This window comes from Pseudophryne corroboree, chromosome 8 (genome assembly GCF_028390025.1).
Source record: "Pseudophryne corroboree isolate aPseCor3 chromosome 8, aPseCor3.hap2, whole genome shotgun sequence".
Classification (NCBI taxonomy): Eukaryota; Metazoa; Chordata; class Amphibia; order Anura; family Myobatrachidae; genus Pseudophryne; species Pseudophryne corroboree.
In genome coordinates, this window is record NC_086451.1 from 47554828 (window position 1) to 47568535 (window position 13708).

The 13708-nt window shown below is 47.6% G+C and overlaps 1 protein-coding gene and 1 long non-coding RNA gene across 8 annotated transcripts in view; one reads left to right on the forward strand and one right to left on the reverse strand.

Annotated features, from left to right (window-relative positions):
- The window catches only part of LOC134948387 (uncharacterized), a 69463-nt gene extending 64911 nt beyond the window's left edge, over positions 1–4552 (reverse strand). Inside the window, exon 1 of the long non-coding RNA XR_010182948.1 lies at positions 4520–4552. This is a non-coding gene — a long non-coding RNA (uncharacterized LOC134948387). The remainder of the gene's footprint in view (positions 1–4519) is intronic.
- Positions 1–13708, forward strand: part of ATP2B3 (ATPase plasma membrane Ca2+ transporting 3) — a 671061-nt gene that overhangs the window by 514786 nt on the left and 142567 nt on the right. For all 7 annotated transcript variants that reach the window (XM_063936325.1, XM_063936321.1, XM_063936322.1 and 4 more), the window contains one exon: positions 12220–12384. In XM_063936325.1, the coding sequence (XP_063792395.1) occupies positions 12220–12384 (165 nt within the window). The remainder of the gene's footprint in view (positions 1–12219; positions 12385–13708) is intronic.

Sequence of the window (13708 nt, forward strand, 5' to 3'; positions counted from 1 at the left end):
TATGATCACAATACATTTCATCAACATCGTTTATGTGTAAGGTTCTGCAAAATGCAGCCCATGCCAGACGGAGTAACTCATCATACCTTAAGAGAACAAGTCTGAATGAGGAAGTACAGACGTGAGACACAGGGTACAGCCCTGCACGGCAGAGCTTGCAGTCTAGAGCGGGGGCAAATTCAGGAATTATGGAGGGGGGGGGGGGGTTTCCAGATGTTTGATTTTAGAGCGATTGTCGGAGCCCATGATTGATGCATAATTAACATGTAACAAGCTATAGGGAGTGATTCAGAGGCAATCGCTGCAACGGCAGTGATCGCACTCTGAAGGCTTTTGTGGAGTGCGCACCCGGTAAGTCCCAGTGAGATGCTAAAAGCATCTCACTGGTGCGATCGCCTCTTCCTCATTGACAGGTAGAGGAGGTCGCGGGGCGGGAGGGGGCATTAGAAGGCTGTTGGTGGGGCAAGATACGGACAACGCAGGTGTGTACGGACAGTTGCGGGGCGGATCCTGGGACGTCACTCAGCCGCTGCGCAGGTAGGGACCTACTTGGCGGGTGCAAAAGCATCGCCGCCGTGCAATGCTTTTGAACCTGTGCGGGAGGGAGGGGCAGGGCCTGACTTGCGGGGCAGACTAGCCCTGTGCTGGGCGTCCCCCTGCATGTCAGAGAAACTGATCGTAGATGTGCTAAATTTAGCTTATCTACGATAAGATATCGCCCCCATAGTCTGCCCCAAACAAAGTGCAGTTTATGTAGTACAATATTTCAGACATATGTGGAGGAGGAGGGGCATAGGATGAGGCCCATGTGCAGGATCCGTCTGGGCTCCCTCCTCTCTAGCCGTCAGCGCTGTTGCTCTGGGATCTCCGGGAAAATGACGTGGTGGCCATTTTCCCAGTGATTTTTCTACTGTGAAACACCGGAAAAATGGCGCAGCAAGACTCTGGAGGGTAAGTATGAAAAATAATGGGTACACTGCTCCCATTATAAATACGCCCGTGGCAGGCCAAATGATCATGGTAATCCACTAACCAGATTCTCTCTCTGGTGTGTTGATTGAGCACTCAGATCCACAGACACACACTAACAGCAGACATGGTAGGAAAATCTGTGCAGCAGCTCATTCCACCCTTTATACTGCATGTAGTGTCCCCTGGCCAGGTTGTGGGGGAAGAGGCGTTTCCGGGCAACTGTAAACCCCCCTGTGTTTGCTTTTGATCTAGATGGATGGGGAAGTGCTGTAACAATGAGGGGAGCTAGCGGGATTCAGTGTGGAGCTGGTAGTACATAGATAGGGTAGTGGTGCAGGGAATGTGGCCCAACAAGAGGAAGTCTTGCAGCAGCATTTTGGCAGAGGTGTGTTGGGGTGGGGGAGGCAGATTGCAGGAAGTTACAGTAGTTAATGTGTAAAATAATGAGAGGATGGATAAGGGTTTTGGTAGCGTATAGTTGGAGGTGGTGGGTAGGTAGGCAGGATAAAAAGAGGATGGGCGGTAGACTGAGGTGCTAATATAGGCCGAGTTATTAGTTTACCCAGAGAAGAGGTAAAGTAAAATAGAGGGTTGAAAACAGTCTGAGGCACTACGCCGGGAGAGGATGTAAAAAGAGGAGGGGAGGATGTAAGAAGAGGAGGGGGAGAGCAGGGGAGGATGTAAGAAGAGCAGGGGAGGGTGTAAGAAGAGGAGGGGAGGATGTAAGAAGAAGAGGGGGAGAGCAGTGAAGGATGTAAGAAGAGGAGGGGAGGATGTAAGAAGAGGAAGGGAGGATGTAAGAAGAGCAGAGGAGGCTGTAAGAAGAGCAGGGGAGGATGTAAGAAGAGGAGGAGAGGATGTAAGAAGAGGAGGAGAGGATGTAAGAAGAGGAGGGGGAGAGCAGGGGAGGATGTAAGAAGAGGAAGGGAGGATGTAAGAAGAGCAGAGGAGGATGTAAGAAGAGCAGGGGAGGATGTAAGAAGAGGAGGAGAGGATGTAAGAAGAGGAGGGGAGGATGTAAGAAGAGCAGAGGAGGATGTAAGAACAGCAGGGGAGGATGTAAGAAGAGGAGGAGAGGATGTAAGAAGAGGAGGGGAGGATGTAAGAAGAGGAGGGGAGGATGTAAGAAGAGGAGGGGAGGGTGTAAGAAGAGGAGGGGAGGATGTAAAAAGAGGAGGGGAGGATGTAAGAAGAGGAGGAGAGGATGTAAGAAGAGGAGGAGAGGATGTAAGAAGAGAAGGGGGAGAGCAGGGGAGGATGTAAGAAGAGGAAGGGAGGATGTAAGAAGAAGAGGGGAGGATGTAAGAAGAGCAGAGGAGGATGTAAGAAGAGCAGGGGAGGATGTAAGAAGAGGAGGAGAGGATGTAAGAAGAGGAGGGGAGGATGTAAGAAGAGGAGGGGAGGATGTAAGAAGAGGGGAGGGTGTAAGAAGAGGAGGGGAGGATGTAAGAAGAGGAGGGGAGGATGTAAAAAGAGGAAGGGAGGATGTAAGAAGAGGAGTGGAGGATGTAAGAAGATGAAGCGACAAGTTTAGAAAGACAGAAAGTCACCCAAAAGAGAACAGTGCTGCAATATAGCTCGTCAACATACATTGATGCAAGAAAAAGGGAGGACATTTATATAATAACTCCAGCTCAACGGCCAGTATACCCCTATTCTATGGTACTGCCTTTTTCTAACATACTATTATCAAACACCAACATCCTGCTCATTATTAGATGTCTTCATTTACAGTCTCCGTCAGATTCTGCATTCTGTATTTCTCGCTACAGGACCGTTACATATCAGAGCTCATTATAAAATCATAAAGATGACAAAAATGACTTAAAAATCAATAACGCTGCAGCAGCACAGCCTAGGGTGGTGTCACAGCTATAATACCAAACACACCTCTAAGGAATGTCTACGCGCACCAATGTCTTACTCTACAGATACACATCATGTGACACTCATCAGTAGATCATACCCCACTTACTATATACTCCCAATATGAGCTCACTGCAATACTAATGAAGTAATAAAATTAGTACTATTCAGAATGTGGCCAACAGAAATGACAGCTGCTAATTCACACTGTGTAGCAACCTCATCCCGGTAACACGACAAATCAGAACCGTACAGATGTGACTGTCCTCATACATCATTGCCACTCTGCTAGCTCCTGGCATCTTTTTTGCGCCTTTTTTAATGAAAATGCGTCTTAGTCACAACGTGTTGCGGCTAGCGCTAATTAATTTGATATGCAACACCATCTGTGAGCAACTGAGTCTCTGAATCTGTATATGAAGTGCTATGATGCAGCAGCCGCAGCTTTTTTCCAATACAAATTCCACAGTGCTTCGTATACAGACTCAGACGCACTCAGATATACAAGTGTACCATATCACATTAATCAGCCCAGTCTCCTGGTGCCGGACATCTCAGCTCACTCGCGCCAGGCGTCTCCTGCTGCATGGCGTATTGAGGCTAGATCTAGCAGGATGCCCCTTTATGGAGTATGGGTCATTAGGTCGACAAGATTTAGGTCGACAGTCATTAGTTCAACAGGGTGACTAGGTCGACATGGTCATTAGGTCGACATGGAAAAAGGTCGACATGAGTTTTTATACTTTTTTTGGTGTAGTTTTCTTCGTAAAGTGATGGAGAACCCCAATTAGTGCACTGTATCCTCTCGTATGACTCGCTTCACTCGCCATGCTTCGGGCAAGGTTACCGTTCCCAATTGTTGTCCACGCGGATCGTAAAGTATGAAAAAGTTTTAAAAAATTTAAAAAAGTGAAAAACTCACGTCGACCCTTTTCCATGTCGACCTAATGACCATGTCGTACTAGTGCATGTCGACAAATAGTGGTCGACCCAATGACTGTCGACCTAAGTCTTGTCGCCTAATGACTGTAAGCCCCTGTATGTCACTTTCCTTTTACAATCAGTATAAATGAAGTCAGTCATAATCTATGTAGTAGTAATTAAATATTTAATCCGTTATAAGAACCGTAGTATCACCACTTATACATCTATGGCCCCCTAACACCTTAATCACTATCCTTTATATCAATAAATAAAAGAACTGAAAGACGCCAGTTTAGTAGAACATGCCGGTAGGATACCAAGAGTAATCTTGACAGTTACATTTGGTGGAGTATGTATAAATATGGCTTCTGCTAATCATCTTCTAAAGAGGTGCTGATAGCTCATTGCTCAGCTATAAAAGATGCCACAACACAGTATGTAACCCCATAGGTGTATAATTTATGTATCTACTGCGTTAATTGGGGAATAAGAAGAAAAATGAAATAACGCACATGAGTTGACTCTTATATTTAAGGCATTATTCAGGTTCCACCCAGGCCCGGCGCTACCCGCTCAGCGAAGGGATGCAGTGCAGGGAGGCGCTGGGACGGAGAGGCGCTACCCCTGCTCTGCATTCCTTCCCTGCTGCGCCGTCCTGGCCCCCCTGCTGCTGCTGCTGCTGTGTCTGTCACTGTATGACTGTGACAGTCACTGGCAGCGGAGCCTGCAGCGTGAAAAGCCTCCTCCCTCCCCTCACCTGTGTGGCAGCGGCTGTGTACGGGACGGAAGGGGGCGGAGCTAAACGGGACGGAAGGGGGCGGAGCTAAACGGGCCAGAAGGGGGCGGGGCTACACGGACCAGGCTGCTGTACCGAGGGAGACTGGCTTAGGTAAGTAGAGGGTGAGAGAGAAGTGTGTGTTTGTATATATGGTGTGTGTATATGGTGGGTGTGTGTATATGGTGTGTGTGTGTATACGGTGTGTGTGTGTGCATACGGTGTGTGTGTGTATATGGTGGGTGTGTATGTGTGTGTATATATGTGTGTGTGTGAGGTATGTCTGTGTACGCGCACTTTATGGATGGTAGTACTGGGGGGCATTACGTATAATTACGCTATTACTGGGGGGGGGGGGCATTACATGTAAGGACGCTACTACTACTGGGGGGGCATTTTGTGAAACAACGCTACTACTGGAGGGGCCATTACGTATAAGGACGATACTACTACTAGGGGGGAATTACGTATAAGGACGCTTCTACTACTGGGGGTGCACTACGTATAAGGACGCTACTACTACTGGGGGTGCACTACGTATAAGGACGCTACTACTACAGGGGGGCATTACGCGGAATGACGCTACTACTACTGGGGGGGGCATTACGTATAAGGACGATACTACTACTAGAGGGGAATTACGTATAAGGACGCGTCTACTACTGGGGGCACACTACATATAAGGATGCTACTACTACTGGGGGGGCATTATGTATAAGGATACTACTACTACTGGGGTGCATTACATATGACGCTACTACTACGGGTGGGGCATTATGTATAAGAGGAATAAGATTGTGCTACATTGTGGCGTAATTTTAAATGGGGGTACTATTGTGTGGCCATGCCCCTTACTTGTGAGCCCACACCCCTTTTCCCGGCGCGAATATGGGAGGGCGCAAATTTATAGTTTGCAGGGGGGCGCCGAACACCCTAGCACCGGCCCTGGTTCCACCAATCAGTTATTTGATCTCCTGGGAGGTGCAGGGGGATGTGGCGGAGCACATCGTGCCATTGTGGTGCCACCCGATGCCTCTCAATACCAGGATTTCTGGTTCTGAGCAGCGGGACAGGGCCCAAATGAAGATAACTAACAATAACTAACAGACTAATCTACTCTCTTGTGAGGCCCGGACATAGGGGGTAATTCAGAGTTGATCGCAGCAGCAAATTTGTTAGCTGTTGGGCAAAACCATGTGCACTGCAGGTGGGGCAGATATAACATGTGCAGAGAGAGTTAGATTTGGGTGGGTTATATTGTTTCTGTGCAGGGCAAATACTGGCTGCTTTATTTTTACCCTGATTTAGATTTAAGTTTGAACACGCCCCACCCAAATCTAACTCTCTCTGCACATGTTATATCTGCCCCCCCCTGCAGTGCACATGGTGTCGCCAAACTGCTAACAAATTTTCTGCTGCGATCAACTCTGAATTATGCCCTTACAGTAGTCCCAAAGTTTAGGGGACTCTGACATTCCAGGACAGTAGACAGGATGCTCTTTCCACCATACACATTTTGGATATGGGTCATTAGGTCGACCACACTTAGGTCAACAGTCATTAGGTCGACCACTATTGGTCAACATGCATTAGGTTGACATGGAAAAAGGTCAACATGAGTTTTTTTATACTTTTTTTTGTGTTGTTTTCTTTGTAAAGTGACTGAGAACCCCAATTAGTGCACCGTATCCCCTTGCATGCTTCGGGCAAGGTTACCGTTCCCAATTGTAGTCCACGTGGGTCGTAAATATGAAAAAGTAAAAAAAAAACTTGATAAAAAAACAAAACTCTCATGTCGACCTTTTTCCATGTCGATCTAGTACATGTCGACCTAGTGACCATGTCGACCTAATGCATATCGACCAATAGCGGTCGACCTAAGTGTTGTTGACTTAATGACCGTATCCCACACATTTCCATGTAGACTTGTAATAGTACCAGTGCCTAACATCATTTTTCTTTCTAATTTGAGATCTTTCTAGAATGTTGCCAGGTTTGGGGCAGGTGGTGGTCTCAGAGTGGTCATATGGGCCTCCCCTGGCCATCTTGGGTTCTCCTGAAGTCACAGAGGGGTGATCACAGTTCACAGGAGTAAAGCAACAGAAATACAGAAGTAACTTTACACCTTGGCTAAACCATGTTAGGTGGGGTAGATCTAAAATGTGTAGAGAGGTTTAGGTTTGGGAGGCCCGGTGCAGTCACACAGCCAACGGCACAATAGTCTCTGAGTGGAAGTCAATGGGCCTGATTCTGCTTTGCAAGTTTCGATGGTGCAACCAATGGTGGCATCTAAAGAAGCACCATGTAGTATTTCAGTGGGATGCGTTCGTGATCCCGGTGGTCGGATGCCGGCGGTCATGTGACCGACACTGAATCCCGACACCACTCAGGAGACCGGCGCCGGAACACAAACAGCCAACATGCTGAAGGTAAGTATTGGGGTTCAGGTTCGGGCCCAGGGGGAGGGGAGGGTTAGGCACTGGAAGGTTAGTGTTAGGCACTAGGCGGGGTGGTTAGCCCTAGCCACCACCCCCGTAGGGTTAGGGTAGGGGAGGATTAAAATACTTACCCGCTCCAATGTCGGGATCTTCAGTGTCGAGATGTTGCTGTCGGTCATGTGACGGCCGGCATCCCAACGACCGGTATTTCATACTGAACCCATTTTAGCATATACAGACACTGGAAGTGGATGTCTCAGTCCTTGCACACACGGCTGTGTACTAGGGACCAGAAAAAGACGCAGAGACGGACACTCATAAGCTCTGCCATCTGACCATAGGGTTACTTATGACGTCCCTGAAATACGTGTCGCCCACCTCTGGTTTATGCATTGATACAAGCGCCATTCTAAAATGTTTTTTAGGTTTTTTCTTCTGTAACAGGTTTTTTTATTTTGAATCTGGGATTGTTGTGTTGAATATACATCACATATAACTGCACATTTCCCTGTGTATTAGCCTCTGTATAGCCTTTTCCATGTATGTGCCTTTGTTTTGTTTACATTAGAAGCTTTCTTCAGAATGTGTTGTAGTCTTTTCTGTCCTTTGTACGCTCTGTTCCACCTTTCCGATCATTGTCAGTGATTATCAGTATTCGCTGTTTTCCAGTGTTATAGCTGTAGTTGAACAGTGACATTTGACGCAGACTGCATGTGCACCCACTAGAGGGCGCTAAGATGCACTTCCATTTTTACAGTACCCTCTTTTTCATCTATACTATGGGCCTAATTCATGTTTTCTCTGCTTCGCACCTGCTGCAGGCCCTCCAACATGACCCGCCCCACTAGGTACAAAATGCTCTGTTTCTGGACTTCCCTCTTAATTTATGATTTCCATCACCTGTGTTGAACTAGTTAAATGATGAGAAAGCTGTTTCTTCACAGGTGATGGCAATAATAATTTAAGAGGGAAGTCCAGAAACAGAGCATTTTGTACCTAGTGGGGCGGGTCATGTTGGAGGGTATGCTGCTGATATTAGGAAGTGACGCTGCCACTCACCGGAGCCATCGCAAACTCATTTGCAATTGCGCACACATTAGCAGCCCATAAGCAACAACAAGGTCTATTGGGTCTGAGGGTTGACCTATGGCTATGTAGACTGGAACGGCAGTAGCAACACGGACACCATGTTTTTGTATGTATGAGCTCGCAGCTGATGGCAGATACACGCCCTGGAAACGTCGATGACACGCCTGTGTTTTTACAAACACTCCCCGTTAACACCTCCAAACAGTCACTTCCTTTTAAACACATTCCTATGAAAGTTTCATTGCGAGCCGGATCGCAGCGGCACCACGATGCATGCGCAGTCTGCCGATAACCGTTCACTTGTGTGAACATCAGTCATTGCGTACAATAATGAATTAGTCCCTATGTGCCTACGTTTGTGTTTCTTTTTCTTAACGCTTTAGATGCCATATGATCATATGTTGTTTAGAGACATTTGGACAAGAGATTTTTCATGCCAGATGAGGAAATACTGCCACAGCATAGGGCCCAGCAGGGGCGGAGCCAGAACTTTGTGGGCCCCATAGCAACATTTTGAAGGGGCCCCCGTCCCAATGCTTCTAGACAGACACTTCTCTGTAGCAGTTATTAATTATGCCCTATAATAGTGCCCTAGTTCATTTTCTGAACCATAGTAGAGTCTTATTTAATGTGATGCCCCATAGTAGTGCTCTAGTTTCTTTTATGAATCACAGTAGTGCTTAAGTTCACCCTATGTCACATTTCAGAGCTGTAAGTACACATTATGCCGCACAGTACCCCCAATTCACATTATTATATATAGTGCTCCCTGTTCATATTGTGCCACATTATAGTGCCCCAGTTCATATTATATAACAATAAAATGCCCTACCACACTACAATGAGCAGGTCCAGGGGCATACCCAGATATAATGCAGGCCCCAAGGAAAAAGTTTGAAAGCACCCCTACATACTACACAATGGTGAAAAATGTATATAACGCATGTAACTGTGACAGGGAAGGTGGTCCCTCTTAGCTCTGGGCCCCATAGCAGCTGCACTCCCTGCACCTATGGTAGCTACGCCCCTGGGGCCCAGATGAGAAGGGACAAGACAGTGCTAGTCCAACCTCTTAGGACCCCGCACTGGTGCATGAAGCCCTGCACGTGTCCCTTGAAGCTCTGATTTGCTCTTGCACCGAGCCCTGTTCACTATCACAGTAGCAGAACAGGGGCCCCTTCTGAGCATGTGCAGTTATCTTTATTGAAATGAGTGACGTCATACTTTACCCTGCGCCCTATGGAGAGAGCACCTCTTTGATGTGTAGTTCTAGCTTGAAAAAACATGCATACAACATAATACATATAAATATTTCCCTTGTGATGCCCATAGCCCCATTCCAATAGACACTTTGGGGGGAATGTAATAGGGGGTGAGAATCAGAAAGTGAGGGATTTTGTGAGTGTTCTGGGGGGGGGGGGGGGTTAAAAGGTCGTTTAAAGTCATTAAAAGTCATTTACACAGCAAAATCATCCTGGTGACCAGCATACAATACAGAGACCTATTCTGGTGACCTGTATGCAGTACAGTGCCCCATTCTGGTGACCAGCATACAATACAGAGACCTATTCTGGTGACCTGTATACAGTACAGTGCCTCATTCTGGTGACCAGCATGCAATACAGAGACCTATTCTGGTGACCTGTATACAGTACAGTGCCTCATTCTGGTGACCAGCATACAATACAGAGACCTATTCTGGTGACCTGTATACAGTACAGTGCCTCATTCTGGTGACCAGCATACAATATAGAGACCTATTCTGGTGACCTGTATACAGTACAGTGCCTCATTCTGGTGACCAGCATACAATACAGAGACCTATTATGGTGACCTGTATGCAGTACAGTGCCCCATTCTGGTGACCAGCATACAATAGAGAGATCTATTCTGGTGACCTGTATGCAGTACAGTGCCCCATCCTGGTGACCAGCATACAATATAGAGACCTATTCTGGTGACCTGTATACAGTACAGTGCCTCATTCTGGTGACCAGCATACAATACAGAGACCTATTATGGTGACCTGTATGCAGTACAGTGCCCCATTCTGGTGACCAGCATACAATAGAGAGATCTATTCTGGTGACCTGTATGCAGTACAGTGCCCCATCCTGGTGACCAGCATACAATATAGAGACCTATTCTGGTGACCTGTATACAGTACAGTGCCCCATTCTGGTGACCAGCATACAATACAGAGTCCTATCTATTCTGTTGGCCAGTATACAGCACTGAGCCCCATTCTGGGGACCAGCATGCAATACAGAGATGCTTTCTGGTGACCGGCATACACTGTAGTGCCCAGTGTCGGACTGGGGCATGGAGGGCCCAATGGGGGGATGCAGTGCTATAGGGCCATGTTAGGGGTGTGGCCAACTGCCACAGAGGCTTGGCTAACCATGGTATGGGCCCCATGATAAATATATATAGTAAATACTGATAGTGCACGCATGATAATGTACCAGATTAATAACTGCAATGCACTGTAGATAATATGTATAATGTACAATTCAAGTGCACAGTCTGAAACCTGATCCCTAGAGCAGGAGGTGGGCCCCCTGGCAGTGGGGCCCACCGGTGGTTTCCCCTATACCCCTGTGGGCCAGTCCAACCCTGGTAGTGCCCCATTTTGTTAACCAGCATATGCTGCAGTTATGTAAGTCTCCTCCTCCGGAGGAATCTGATATGAGCGCAATGTCAGTTTCTGGAATCAGAGCTGGACGGAGGCTGCGGGAGGAGGATCGGAAGATCTTTCTCCTGCTAGGGTTCCTTCATGGTCTTAAAACAGTTTATATCATCTCGACTAACGTGGACAAGCTTCGTTCTTCAAAGTTTGGTACATACTGTAGGGAATTAATCAACATAAACTGATTTCCTAGACTTTACTTTGTCCCTTAATGCTCTAGGTCTTGGCCACACATGTGGATAATGGGTGTAGTATGGTTTGCCGGTAGTCGGGGTCCCGGAGACCAGCATACCAGCGCCGGAATCCCGACCGCCGACATACCGACAGCTGGGCGAGTGCAAATGAGCCCCTTTAGGGCTCGCTGCGCGCGCCACGTTATCTATTCTCCCTCCAGGTCGCTGGGAGGCTGGCTGCCGGCAACTTGAAGACCACCCGTGGATAATATGTATGAACAAAGTATATCAGACTCTGATGCCAATTCAATTAGTCGTTAGGTGGTATGCAAACACCAGCAACGGTACCTCATCACGGCCCCTTTGTGACACTACTGTATATCACCCCCCTCACCGCCTCCTGCGGGCCTGCAAACAAAAATCGGCAAGTCCGGAGCTACTGTAAGTGCTGCGTATAGCCACGTTTATTTGCACAGACTCGCGCTGGTGAGCTAATGGAATCGACCATTTAGTGTAGGTGCATTTTGAAAGTGACAAGAAAGAGCCTTGTTCTGGATAGGTTAATATAGCAACAAGGAGGCATTGTTCTGTATTTTATTAATATTGGCCCTCATTCCGAGTTGTTCGCTCGCTAGCTGCTTTTAGCAGCATTGCACACGCTAAGCCGCCGCCTACTGGGAGTGAATCTTAGCTTTGCAGAATTGCGAACGAAAGATTAGCAGAATTGCGAATAGAAATTTCTTAGCAGTTTCTGAGTAGCTCGAGACTTACTCTGCCACTGCGATCAGTTCAGTCAGTTTCGTTCCTGGTTTGATGTCACAAACACACCCAGCGTTCGCCCAGACACTCCCCCGTTTCTCCAGCCACTCCCGCGTTTTTCCAAGAAACGGCAGCGTTTTTTCGCACACACCCATAAAACGGCCTGTTTCCGCCCAGAAATACCCACTTCCTGTCAATCTCACTGCGATCACCAGAACGAAGAAATTTCATCGTTAAGCCGTGAGTAAACTACCAAACTTTTTTGCAAATTTACTTGGCGCAGACGCATTGTGAACATTGTGCATGCGCAGTTTGCGACTAATTGCTCCGTTGCGAAAAGAACTAAAGAGCGAACAACTCGGAATGAGGGCCATTATGCGGCATATCATGTGGAATATCATGTTGATCCAATTACACTTAAGCACATACATACTTATTGTTAGTGGAGTATTCAGAGATCCCGGGAATCTATGCCACTGCTCATTTGTGGCCTAAACACTGAGGTAACAGGAATTTTCTGCTTCCTCTTCCCAGCTAAAAAGCAGGACGGAGCAGTTGCCATGGAGATGCAGCCGCTGAAGAGCGCAGAAGGTGGAGAAATGGAGGAGAGAGAGAAGAAGAAATCCAGCGTCCCAAAAAAGGAGAAATCTGTATTACAAGGGAAGCTCACCAAGCTGGCAGTGCAGATCGGAAAAGCAGGTAAATCTGGGCATCACTGCACACAGGGCTGTCATTATGAAATGCACATATTGAAAGACCCCCAACCCCTTTAGGGACTTGTCCCCTGCACACAGTAGGAACACAAATTTTGTAAACGAACCCCAATTCAGCTTTTGCATTCACTAGCGACATTCACAGAGATTTAAGGCACAAAGTGGAAGCTTGTAAAAGAGGCTTCTACCCGCTGTGTTTAAGCCAGAGATCTACCAACCAATTGGAAGCCAGGGTGTTGTTAATTGTAACCTACAAACCAATTGGAACCCAGAGTGTCATGAAGGCAGTGTCTGAACCAATAGGAAGTCAACAGTAGCAACTTTCAAGGGCTTTACTATTCTACATAACGTCCAGTGACTCAGTAGGATTTATGGAAGAATAGGTAGAATACAGTATATCCTTACACGTCTCCACAGAATGATACCTACAAGAGTACAAATTTATATTGAAAGCTATATATATGATTTTCTAACACTGCTTTTCTCTATCGTCCTAGTGGATGCTGGGGTTCCTGAAAGGACCATGGGGAATAGCGGCTCCGCAGGAGACAGGGCACAAAAAGTAAAGCTTTTCCAGATCAGGTGGTGTGCACTGGCTCCTCCCCCTATGACCCTCCTCCAGACTCCAGTTAGATTTTTGTGCCCGGCCGAGAAGGGTGCAATCTAGGTGGCTCTCCTAAAGAGCTGCTTAGAAAAAGTTTAGCTAGGTTTTTTATTTTACAGTGATTCCTGCTGGCAACAGGATCACTGCAGCGAGGGACTGAGGGGAGAAGGAGTCAACTCACCTGCGTGCAGGATGGATTGGCTTCTTGGCTACTGGACATCAAGCTCCAGAGGGACGATCACAGGTACAGCCTGGATGGTCACCGGAGCCGCGCCGCCGGCCCCCTTGCAGATGCTGAAGTCAGAAGAGGTCCAGAATCGGCGGCTGAAGACTCCTGCAGTCTTCTAAAGGTAGCGCACAGCACTGCAGCTGTGCGCCATTTTCCTCTCAGCACACTTCACACGCGGTCACTGAGGGTGCAGGGCGCTGGGGGGGGGCGCCCTGGGAGGCAAATGTAACCTATATAAAGGCTAAAAATACCTCACATATAGCCCCCAGAGGCTATATGGAGATATTTAACCCCTGCCTGATTTCTCTAAATAGCGGGAGACGAGCCCGCCAGAAAAGGGGCGGGGCCTATCTCCTCAGCACACGGCGCCATTTCCTCTCACAGCTCCGCTGGTCAGGACGGCTCCCAAGTCTCTCCCCTGCACTGCACTACAGAAACAGGGTAAAACAGAGAGGGGGGGGCAAATGTATGGCGATA